Here is a 12,488-nt window from a genome sequence, read left to right on the forward strand (position 1 = left end):
TAAATGTTAAAAAAATAAAAAGTATATATATGCTATAATGAAGGACTCCCCTTGCCCCCACAGACCCACAGAGACAGGGGTGCCCACGTACCTTTCATGAGCTTGGCGAAGGGTTCGGGGCAGGTGGACGGAATGGGCAGGGTGAGCTTGTTCACCGCCACCCCGTAGGCCACGGCGAGACCGTCGATGCCGCGATAGGGGACCTCCCCCGTGAGCAGCTCCCACAGCAGCACCCCATAGCTGGAAAGCAAGGTTACCATCAAGGTCACTGGGACACAGCTGGGGGACAAAGGTGTCCGCACCCGCCTCCAGCAACCTGCTCTTCCTAGAAAGGGGCGGCCCTCATCCCAGGTGAGAGGCTAATGTCCCAAACACAGGCGTCCCCAGAAAGCAGTGGTGCACCCAGAAATCAGCAGAGCCTCCAGCACAGGCATTCAGCTGCTGACAGCAGGAGGGCTCAGGGGCAGCGATGACTGAACCAGGCGGGGCGAGCCCCACGCCCCACGTGGACTAATGTGGTTGTTCTCTTTCTTTTTTGTTTTCTTCTTTTAATATATTTTTACTGATTTCAGAGAGGAAGGGCGAGGGAGAGAGAGAGAGAGACACATCCATGATGAGAAAGAATCATGCATCGGCTGCCTCCTGCACGCCTCACACTGGGCATCGAGCTCGCCACCTGGGTTATGTGCCCTGATCGGGAATCGAACCGTGACCTCCTGGTTCGACGCTCAACTACTGAGCCACGCCGGCTGCCAATTCTAACCATGTTTAATCAAACCTCCCATAGAAGGCTCTCCTATCAAATGGAAGCCAAGGCCATTCAAAACCTTAAGGTAACTGCTCCCCTGTGATGATACGATCAAAACTATAAAACCCCATCCCAAAAGGCCTCCATGACCCTTCAAGCTCAGAATCGCTGAGTCATGCTCGGAATCGCTGAGTCATGCTTGGAATCGCTGAGCCATGCTCGGAATCGCTGAGTCATGCTCGGAATCGCTGAGGACTTTGGGGCTCATGGAAAGGACGGACGGCGACCCCGCTCTGCAGAAATCCGCAAAAGCAAAGGGCCTGGGGCTCACCTCCAGATGTCACTTCCCTTGGAGAACAGGGACGACTTGATGACTTCCGGGGCCATCCAGGCGTAGGTGCCCGCCGCGCTCATCTTCGTGGTGCGGTGCCATTCCCGCGCCAGCCCGAAGTCCGTGATCTTCAGCGTCTTATTGCACACGTCATCATGCTCGATCTTCTCCAGGAGCAGAACTGAACACACACAGAAACAGCCACAACAAAAAACACCAAGGTCAGATATTTTCCTGATTTTTATCGTCTTCTCCCGTCGCAATGTTCCCCCGGGGCATGTTCAACACAGTCTTCCCTGCGGTGGGGAGGACACACAAGAATGAACTTGCATTTTAGCTTCCTGACATCACTGATATCATAACCGCTAGGGCAGTGATGGCGAACCTAGGACCAACTCATTTTTTGGGTTGGTTTTTCTTTGTTAAATGGCATTTAAATATATAAAATAAATATCAAAAATATAAGCCTTTGTTTTACTATGGTTGCAAATATACAAAAGTTTCTATATGTGACACGGCACCAGAGTTCAGTTAGGGTTTTTCAAAATGCTGACACGCCGAGCTCAAAAGGTTCGCCATCCTGCACATCCCACACTGAGGATGAAGCCTGCAACACAGGCACGGGCCCTGACGGGGAATTGAACTGTGACCTCCTGGTTCACAGGTCGACGCTAACCACTAAGCCATGCCGGCCGGGCGCTCACAGGTATTTTAATCAGGGAGCCCCGCTCTGATGCTATCAGTATGCACTGTTAATGATCCGGACTCGAGAGATAAGGAAACTGAGATAAACCAGCCACATGATCATCCGTCCAAGGTCCCGCAGCTGAGAAGCAGGGACACTCAGCAGTCTGACCCCAGGGCTCATGGTCCTGGGGTCCATGTTGTCTACGTCGCTCAGCCGACGGGGTGCATCAGTTTTCCCAAGAGCATCCTCCATCCTCGGAGAGCTCTCTCTAGCCCGGGGCCCATCTCCTCCTTTCTGATTTCCTGTCGTTGGACCAGAATCCCCTGTTCCACACAGAGGCAGCATGACGAAGGGCAGGCTCCCGGGCTTGGGGGTGTGGTGGGGTCTGTACTGCTGTCTCTTCGCTGTGTGGGAACCCTGATCGTATGTACATCAGAAGGGAGGGAGGAGGGAATGTGTATTATAGCCCCCCCAGGACTCCCCCAATATCACCCAACACAGTATCTTGTGAGATCATGTAGGTGCTTAGAACAGTGAAACGCAGTAAGCATTTCGTAAGGATTACACACACACACACACACACACACCCCTTTATCAACCGGTCTGGAAGTCGTCTCAGGTTCTCATTTATTTTGTATGGTTCTCTCTTTGTTTTTTACACATATTTTTATTGACTTCAGAGAGGAAGGGAGAGGGAGAGAGAGAGAGAGACATCAATGATGAGAGAGAATCATGGATTGACTGCCTCCTACACCGCCCCTACTGGGGATCGAGCCCGCAACCCGGGCCTGTGTCCTGATCGGGAATCAAACCATGACCTCCCCTGGTTCATAGGTCGATGCTCAACCACTGAGCCACCCCAGCCGGGCTACGGTTCTCTCTTTAAACCAGGAGATGTTCGCATGAGGATTTATCATGTGTCGCCAATACTGAGGAAGTGCTATTGTGTTTGATGTTCTCCCACGCAGGACGGCGAGAGTGTGTTGCTTAACAGAGGGAAGCCCGGGGGCAGCCACGGCCAAAGACAGGCAGCTCTAAAATCAGTGAAAACACCATGAAAATTGGGGACTGAAACCTAAACACGTAAAACTCATTGCATTTCTAAGTACAGGTCATGGTACAACGTCCCAGGAGCAGCCCTTGTGCCGATGGCTCGGGACACCTGGCCCTCCCAGGTCCGAAGTTTCCATAGGAGCCGAGCGCTGCCGCCCTTGGCACGGACAGGAAACACGTTCGGGTCACACTCTGAATGCCAGGCGTCGAGCCCCGTGAAAGGCCCATTGTGTCTCGGAGCCTATTTCCGAGGAGTTCAGCAAAATTCCTGACATTCCTTATCTTTTGGGCAAAGTGACCGAAACCAAAAAAAAAAAAGAGCCAGGTCTCCCAACAGGTAGCAGAATGGGGCAGCTGGCCAGGTTTCAGCCTCAGGACACGAGGGTGGGTGCCAACTTCCGCTTCCTGCCACTGGCAGGGAGGGCTGCCCACCAGGAGGTGTACCGCGCAGGCCGGGCAATCCAACCTTGTCGGCCCCAGAGACGGGAGGTTCCTGGGAGTGAGCTGGCGAGCAGGGTTCGAGCCCCTGCTCTCCACAATCAGCTTTCACACCCTTGCACCCGGCCTACCCGCTCAGCCATGAGCCACTTGAGTTTCCCGCCTCCTTTGAAGTTTTTCAGTTGGGTATTTCCAGAATTAGGGCCTCTAAGGTGTATATATATTATTTTGTTTGTTTTTTTAACAAAAGGCAATTACAATGTCTCCATTCTATTTTCTCGACGTTTATGGGATTGCTGTGTCCAAATTCCACTGGAGCCTAATGGGATCCTGTCGATTAATCTTTAACCACGAATATATTATCACCAAGAAAAAGTCATAAGGAAAAAAAAAAAAACACGTTGAGAAAAGCGGCAAGGGAGGGAGCGCGACATATTTAACCAACGTCCCAGTCTGAGGTGTAAGGTGACTCCGTGAATTTCAACTCGGAACAACCACGTGCGGCGAATAAATGCTAACTTACTAAGCTTATCAAATGGCACCAAATTTTCTTACATTTCTTCTTAAAAATATGTATTTTTTAAAAATATATTTTTATTGACTTCAGAGAGGAAGGGAGAGGGAGAGAGGGATGGAAACATCCACGGTGAGAGAGAATCATGGATCGGCTGCCTCCTGCACGACCCACACTGGGGACGGAGACCACAACCCTGGCCTGTGCTCTGACTGGGAATCGAACCGTGACCTCCTGGTTCATAGGTCGACGCTCAACCACCGAGCCACGCCAGCCGGGCAACATACACTCTTATATTAGTTTCAGATGTACAACATCATGATCAGACATTTATGTAACTTACAAAGTGATCACCCCAGTAAGTCTCTACGATGAATGTTATTTCTTGATAACATGTTACTAAAATGAATTGTTGTCTAGAATTTTTTTTCGGAGGTAATCCCATTACCATATATATATACATATCTATCTATCTATCTATCTATCTATCTATCTATCTATCTATCTGTGTGTGTGTGTATCTGGCCCCTTGACATAAAATTAAACCTCGTAAAATTTACATTTGAAAGCACGTTCATTCATAGTTTATTATTAACTGTGGATAATGATCACCAACTAGTGGATTATGTGCCATGGAGCTATTTCCCCAACTGGCAGGTGATCTGGGAATGAAACAGTTACAGTAGCAATTCAGTGCTTGCTGCCTCCTCCTTGACCCTCCACTTATCAAACCGCCCCCCCACCCCCACCCCCAGGTACCAGCAGACCTGCCAAAGCGCGCAGGTGGCCGCATTCCTACAGAGAACAAAGCCCAGGACTGTTTCCTGGTTCTGCTGCCTGGCCCGATCCAGCAAGTCAGCCAAACTGCCAGGACCCAGCCCCCTCCCCCGCCGCTGAACACATATGTGATCGCACCGCACAGTCTTCTGCAGGAGGACTAATGATCCTGTTCCTAGGTTATAAAGCATCCTAGGCAACGTTCAGGTATCAGTGACTCCACACTCGAAAAATCAGGAAATATTTAAAGCACTCAAAGTGAACCCCGCCGGCGAGGCTCAGTGGTTGAGCGTCGATCTAGGAACCAGAAGGTCACGGTTCGATTCCCGGTCAGGGCACAGGCCCGGGTTGCGGGCTGGATCCCCAATGTGGGGCGTGCAGGAGGCAGCCGGTCCGTGATTCTCTCTCATCATTGATGTTTCTCTCTCTCTCTCCCTCTCCTTTCCTCTCTGAAATTAATAAAATATATATCTATATATCTATATATCTATATCTATCTATCTATCATCTATCTATATATATATATATATGTTTTAGGAATAAAGAACTCAAAGTATTTCTAAGCAATATATAAAAATGAGTATATTGCCGAAACCGGTTTGGCTCAGTGGATAGAGCGTCGGCCTGTGGACTGAAGGGTCCCGGGTTCGATTCCGGTCGGGGGCATGTACCTGGGTTGCGGGCACATCCCCAGTAGATGTGCAGGAGGCAGCTGATCGATGTCTCTCTCTCATTGATGTTTCTAACTCTCTATCTCTCTCCCTTCCTCTCTGTAAAAACTCAATAAAATATATTTTAAGAAAAAATGAGTATATTGTCACCAGCTTACATTTAGATTGTCTTACAGTTCATTCAATGTCCTGACATATGCTGAGAGTCAGCAAACTGTGCCTCCTGGGCCAAATCCAGTCCAATGCCTGTTTTGTAAATAAAGTTTTATTGGAACACAGACACACTCATTTGTTTATATACCATCTTTTTTTTAAAAAAATAGGTATTTTTTAAAAATTTAGTTCAGAGAGGAAGGGAGAGGGAGATAGAAACATCCATGATGAGAGAGAATCACGGATCGGCCGCCTCCTGCACGCCCCCGACTGGGGATGGAGCCCGCAACCTGGGGCATGTGCCCTGACCGGGCATTGAACCGTGACCTCCTGGTTCACAGATCGATGCTCAGCCACGGAGCCACGGTGGCTGGGCTGGTCATTATTTTCTAACTCTGGTGAGCCAGAGGGAGAAAGTGCCCTGAAGTGAAATCACTAAATAAACAGCGATTGTAAAAACCGGGCCTGGTCATACATGATAAACAGCTTACGTCAAACCAACGCGTAAGGATTTTATACTGTGTTCCCGCCCCACTGCCGACCTAGGCTGGTCCAGTCATACAGTCAATGACCCCCGCTTGGGTTTCTCTTCTTTGTTGATGTTTATCTTTCGCAGATCTGACCGCGTTCCCCCTTAAAACCTTCCCTGGCTCACTCTTGCCCTCAGAGAGTGGACACATCTTTGCACGAATCAAGGCACATATTGTCTGGCACAGGATCAATGCCTATTTCCTGCCCACAAATCCCCTTGTCTACCTCTCATCCCAGCCACACCTGCTACTCTCTGTTCCCTAAAAACGCCCTAGGTTCCATCGGACTGCTGTGGCTCAGAGGTTGAGCGCTGACCTAGGAACCAGGAGGTCAGGGTTCGATCCCCGGTGTGGGGCGTGCAGGAGGCAGCCCATCCATGACTCTCTCTCTCATCACTGATGTTTCTATCTGCCTTCCTCTCTTAAATCTATAAAAATGTGTAGATTTTAATAAAACCATGCCAGTATTTACCCAACTGCCTTTGAAAGGTTAAGGAAACAAGACACAGATTTCTTTTCTACGGGACTCTGTCTATCTCCAACAGAGGGACTCAGCAGACGGATCAGAAATCAAGAAATTCCGGTCCAAGGAGGTTATATAACCTCTCAAGGTCACACAGCTCGGAAATGACGCCGCCAATATTCAAACACGGGGCTGAATGACTTCCAGTAGCTGTTCTCTTCGGGAAAACCGACGGTCCTTCCAGGAACGGAGTCTTCTGGCAAAGCTCACCGTGTGCCCGCCGCGTGAGGACAGGGCCGACGGACAGCCTTCCGGACTAAGGGAGGCCCCCCTCTCCTCCTGCCTTACTGAGCCGAAAGCTTTGCCGGTGACGGCGGAAATGTCCACTAGAGAGTAAGTTTGGCCCGCTTGGCCTGGCTCAGTGGTTGAGCGCCGACCTAGGAACCAGGAGGTCAGGAGTTTGATTCCTGGTCCAGGGCACATGACCGGGTTGTGAGCTTGATCTCCAGTAGGGGGCGTGAGGGAGGCAGCCGATCAATGACACATCAGATGTTTCTATTGCTCCCTCTCCCTTCCTGTCTAAAAAATCAATACAGCCCTGACCGGTTTGGCTCAGTGGATAGAGCGTCGGCCTGCGGACTGAAGGGTCCCAGGTTCGATTCCGGTCAAGGGCATGTACCTTGGTTGCGGGCCCCTCCCCAGTGGGGAGTGTGCAGGAGGCAGCTGATCCAATGTTTCTCTCTCATCGATGTTTCTAACTCTCTATCCCTCTCCCTTCCTCTCTGTAAAAAATCAATAAAATATATATTTTTAAAAAAATCAATACAAACATACTTAAACAAACAAACAACAACAGCAACAAAAAACCTGCCCTTGAGCTGATTCTGTTTCAGCAGCAGATTTGCTCTCTGGGACCCTTGAGGTACCTGGGCTGCTCTGCCCCTGGCCCTGGAACAGGAAGTGGGCACCGGAGGGAGGGCGGCGTAGGGGGGCGAGGGGGCATGGAGCTACACGTCGGAGGGAAAGGGGCAGAGGGAGAAGGGAGACGATGCAGTCTGCTAATTGATTGGGCCTTAATTAATAGCTCCTCCAAGTGGCTCTTAAAAGCTTCGGAAACACCGGAGAGATGACATTTGCTGTTATTTTCTCAAATAGTTCCTTTATTTACATTGTATTAATGAGAAAAGCCAAAAAAATTAGATTCTCTTTGTAGTTTTCTTTTTATTTATTTTTTAAATATATTTTATTGATTTTTTACAGAGAGGAAGGGAGAGGTATAGAGAGTTAGAAACATCGATCAGCAACAAACCTGCCCTTGGGCTGATTCTGTTTCGGAAGCAGATTTGCTATCTGGGACCCTTGAGGTACCTGGGCTGCTCTGGCCCTGGCCCTGGGACAGGAAGTGGGCACCGGAGGGGAGGGGCGGCGTAGGGGGGCGAGGGGGCATGGAGCTAACCGGCTAGCGCTGTAATTTTCTTTTTTTAGCGAGAGCTCTAAATTGCATTTCATAATACATATCTATTTAGAGACGGTCGATGCTCTGGTAGAGAATAATATAGACCAGTGGTTCTCAACCTTCGGGCCCTTTAAATACAGCTCCTCATGTGGTGACCCAACCATAACATTATTTTAGTGGCTACTTCATCACTGTCATGTTGCTACGGTGATGAACCATCATATAAATATCTGATCTGCAGGATGGTCTTAGGGGACCCCTGTGAAAGGGTCGTTCGGCCACCAAAGGGGTCGCGACCCACAGGTTGAGAACCGCTGGTCTTGATCATAGTGATTCCCAGAACGCGAACATACGCAGGATAAAAACTGCTTAATCACGGAAAGAGAAATGATACAAGCAAGTGGCTACCGAAACGTGTGGCTCCACGTCCCATGGAATGTCTCCTTTCTGCTTTTTGGAGAGAAGACGGAACCCATGGGGCAATATTTAAAACTAATAACAAGGAACCATAGCGAGGCCATGCCGTCTCCTCTCCACCCTGAATTGTGCCAACATAAATACCCACGTCGGCGGCGACATCCTAATCACTCCAACCATCCTCAGCAGTCCCCGTAGTGTGCGATTTCACCTTCCTCTTCCTGGGGAGCTTTCTGGAAACCACTGCCACGGCTGCCACGCTCGGCCACGCCAACGCCTGCTCCGGCCAGGACCACCTCGGCGGCCTTTGATGTCTGCTCTGGCCTGGGCAACCTCGACAGCCTCCACTCAGGCCACTTCCCAGTCTGTCCTCCAGAGCAGCCAGAGTGATCCCGTCAACACAGAAGTCAGATCCCAGGCTCCTGTTCCTCCTCCCCGTCCTCCTCCTCCTCTGTGTACCAGGCTCCCGCCCTGGACAGCTCTCAGGAAGGCCCTCAGGTGCTGCCGGTGGACAGCCCACCATGCTGACCTGGCCCACGCTCTCCACTCCCACCTCGACTCCACCCTCTCCCAGGCTCAGCTCCCTCTGCCTGCATCTCGGCACATGCCTCCTCCTGGTCCAGTGGTCGGCAAACTGCGGCTCGCGAGCCACATGTGGCTCTTTGGCCCCTTGAGTGTGGCACCCACGAAGTTTCAATCGCACTGTATGTGCGCGCCCGCACGTGGTATTTTGTGGAAGAGCCACACTCGAGGGGTCTCAGTTTGCCGACCACTGGTCCAGGTCTCCACCTGTGTGACATCTTCAGAGTCGTTTGCCTTGAGCTCCATCCTGCACCCACCACTCTGCCCCTCACCACGCTCTATTCTCTATTTTTTCCCAAATTTTTTTTATTTTTATTGATTTCAGAGAGGAAGGGAGAGGGAGAGAGAGAGGGAAACATCAATGATGAGCGAATCATTGATGGGCTGCCTCTTGTACACACCCCTTACTGGGGACTGAGCCCGCAACTGGGTATGTGCCCCGACCTGGAATTGAACCCTGACCTCCAGGTTCATAGGTCGATGCTGAAACACTGAGTCACGCTGGCCGGGCACGGCCTAGCATATTTTAATGACATAAATGATACTTAACACTTGCTAATTGGGCTCAACGGGCAATCTCTCTCTCTCTCTGTTAGAAAAGGGACAGAAGGGCTTGTACCGTCACAATATCTGGGCTATTGTTTCAACATAAACATGATCTCAGGCGAGAGGAGACCACTGGAAAGGACCAAGGAGAAAAGAGGAAAGAACATCTGTCAAGAGCCGCATCTCCCTCCGACAAATCTAAACATTTGTTTGAAGCAACGGCTTCCCCTCACTTGGCTCCAAGGAGTCTTACACTGATTCTTCGTTACCCGAGTGGACTACAGAGCGAAAAAGAAAAAAATCCAATATTGGTTTTCAAAACCTTGTTGACACTCTCATGAACTCCCTCCCACCATGAGCAAACAACCAATAAGGTCAAGCAAAACATTCTGTAATAGAACAAGAAGTGACGGCCGCCCCGCACACAAGAAAGCACCCAAGTATCTGTACCGATTCCTTGACCAAGAGGCACCAGTGTCCCCACAGCATAAGCCAGGTCGCAGGCACTGTGATTTCCACATCCGCGGCCCTATTCAAAATGTCCCTGTCGCAGTCATTCAAGAGCTGTAATAATGGCCACATTGTACCAAACGTTTGGCCTGGCGAGTGGCCGAGCCACGCAGGTCTTCTTAAAAGTGCAGAAATTTAACACACAGGCAACCCTGCCCGACAATTCTAGAAATTAAAATGCTCCGGGAAGTCTGGCGATTCGTTTTGACAGCAAAAAAAAAAAGACTTTCAGAAACGAAGCTGCAGCAGGTAATCACCCTCAAATGACATCATACCGACCAGGGACCCAGAAGGAGATGGCTGCCCTGTTCAAGCTGTTCCACTGTCCATAAAAATTATTTCACCGCAGTCATTATTCCAGAGGGTCATGTTATTTCTTTTTACTATTTAATAGTATTAGTTCTTTAAACGCTTTTCATTTAGCCCCAGCCGGTGTGGCTCAGTGGTTGAGCATCAGCCTATGATCCAGGAGGTCAGGGCACATGCCCGGGTGGCGGGCTCCATCCCCAGTGCGTGGCGCGCTGGAGGCAGCCGATCCATGATTCTCGCTCATCACTGATGTTTCTCTCTCTCTCTCTCTCTCCCTCTCTCTCTCTCTCTCTCTCCCCCTCTCCCTTCCTCTCTGAAATCAATAAAAACATATTTTAAAAATAAATCTCAACAAAAAATATGTACGGTGTCTACGATATACGGGCCAAAGGAAAGTAATTCTGGCACCCTTCATGCGGCCTCTGTCATTCTCTGATACATACAACCACCGGGGCCACTTTCTCTGCCCTATTCTGTTAGTCTTTGCTCTCGTCACTTAAGCAATCTAAACTACAAGATTGGGGGTGGGGTGGGAGTGGGAGTCATAAAATAAAACCTAAAAGAAATAATTATTCGATGCTTACATGTAGCCACCCACCCTGGAATTACGTATAACTCCCAGCCACCCACCCTGGAATTACGTATAACTCCCATCATCCAAATGCCAAGTAGTCGTTTTCAAGGAAATTGCAGGGCTGGAGGATTTTGAATGGGGGAAATATCTACGCACACATACAACACGTGTGTTGTTTCTCCTTGCCCTCTTCCTTCCGCAGCTTGGAGGAGGACAGTGTTTCCAGTCGAGTTAGCTCCTGTCCTAGCAGGTTTTACGAGGTTGGGACGCACGCAGCCGTGGCCGGCCAATGCCAGTTCTGACTGTATCTTCTAATCTGTTCTAAGATTTCATCTCATCCTAAGAATATTGAGTAATTTCCCATCTTGAAGAACCAACTGAAGACAGCAACTCTAGTTGCTTTTTTTTTTTTTTTTAGGTAATCCTCACCTGAGGATATTTTTCCATTGAATTTGAGAGAGAGTGGAAGGGAAGGGTAGGGACAGACAGAGAAGCATCGATGTGAGATCGACACACGGATTGGTTGCCTTCCGCATGCACCTCGACCAGGGCCAGGGATCAAGCTTGCAACCAAGCTTGACCGGAATCGAACCTGGGACCCTTCAGTCCGCAGGCCGACGCTCTAGCCACCGAGCCAAACCGGCGAGAGCTATTAGCTCTTCTAGATGGTGAAACAGAATCGAATTTGTGTTCAGTTCAACTGCCAGTTCTTCATGGGCATCGGGAAACTGGACCGAGATTTGGAAAGAAAATCACACAGGCCAAGTCTTCAGCATGTCCAGCCGCTGCGCAAGGACAACCAACTCGCCCGTCATCAACCCACACACGCACTGTGCACCGTGGGGCAAACTGGTGTTTCTTGTAAGACTATTCCCCGACACTCAAAGCAACCCACCCAGTAAGAAAACCACACTTCACGTGCAGAGGCGGCCGAGGAAAACCTGGAAACTTCCGAGGCCAGAAGGCATTTCACGTGGGAGAAGAGCCACCGCAATGCCTATTTGGGAAACTGAGGGAAGGGGCAGTTCCATGAAGGCCGCTGGGCCAGACAGAGGGCCAAGGTTCTGCATGATCCCAGGAAGGCCTCAGATTGCAAAGTTCTGCCCAAATGAACGAACCACCCTTGTACTTAAAGGCCAAACAGCACCATGAAGTTTCTAGAAGATGCTGATATGCTACACGTGATACGTGTGCAAGCAAGTCTCACCCGCATTTTTACTTAAAAAAATACATTTTTTTATTATTATTGATTTTAGAGAGGAAGGGAGAGGGAGAGGGAGAGATAGAAACATCAATGATGAGAGAGAATCATGGATCGCCTGCCTCCTGCACGCCCCACACTGGGGATCCAGCCTGCAACCCCGGGCCTGTGCCCTGACTGGGAATTGAACTGTGACCTCCTGGTTCATAGGTGGATGTTCAACCACTGAGCCACGCCGGCCGGGCTGGTGCGCATTTTGAAAAAGGCACCCAAAGCAGGTCACCTAAGGTCTGTCTACCTGGAAGCCCTGCCCCGGAGGTACTGCGGGCAGCCACGCTTCGCCTCTCCTCGCTCCCCCCGCCCCCTCCACCTGGCACTGGGCCGGGGGAGGCCCGCCCAGCTCGGGCACGGGGGTGGGCCGCGCGGGGCGGGGCCTCTGGACCCCGTCCTCCCCCCACCCCCAAACCGCCCAGTCACTCACTGTTGCTGGACTTAAGGTCGCGGTGCAGGATGGGCACCACGGCCTC

General features: G+C 50.4%; 1 protein-coding gene across 1 annotated transcript in view; it reads right to left on the reverse strand.

Annotated features, from left to right (window-relative positions):
• LOC102753749 (mitogen-activated protein kinase kinase kinase MLK4) overlaps nt 1–12,488 on the reverse strand; it is a 27,172-nt gene that overhangs the window by 12,111 nt on the left and 2,573 nt on the right. The window contains exons 2-4 of the mRNA XM_015560583.1: nt 12,443–12,485; nt 1,080–1,260; nt 92–240 (exon numbers count right to left, since the gene is read on the reverse strand). Coding sequence (XP_015416069.1) covers nt 92–240; nt 1,080–1,260; nt 12,443–12,485 — 373 coding nt within the window. The remainder of the gene's footprint in view (nt 1–91; nt 241–1,079; nt 1,261–12,442; nt 12,486–12,488) is intronic.

This window comes from Myotis davidii, unplaced genomic scaffold (genome assembly GCF_000327345.1).
Source record: "Myotis davidii unplaced genomic scaffold, ASM32734v1 scaffold295, whole genome shotgun sequence".
NCBI lineage: Eukaryota > Metazoa > Chordata > Mammalia > Chiroptera > Vespertilionidae > Myotis > Myotis davidii.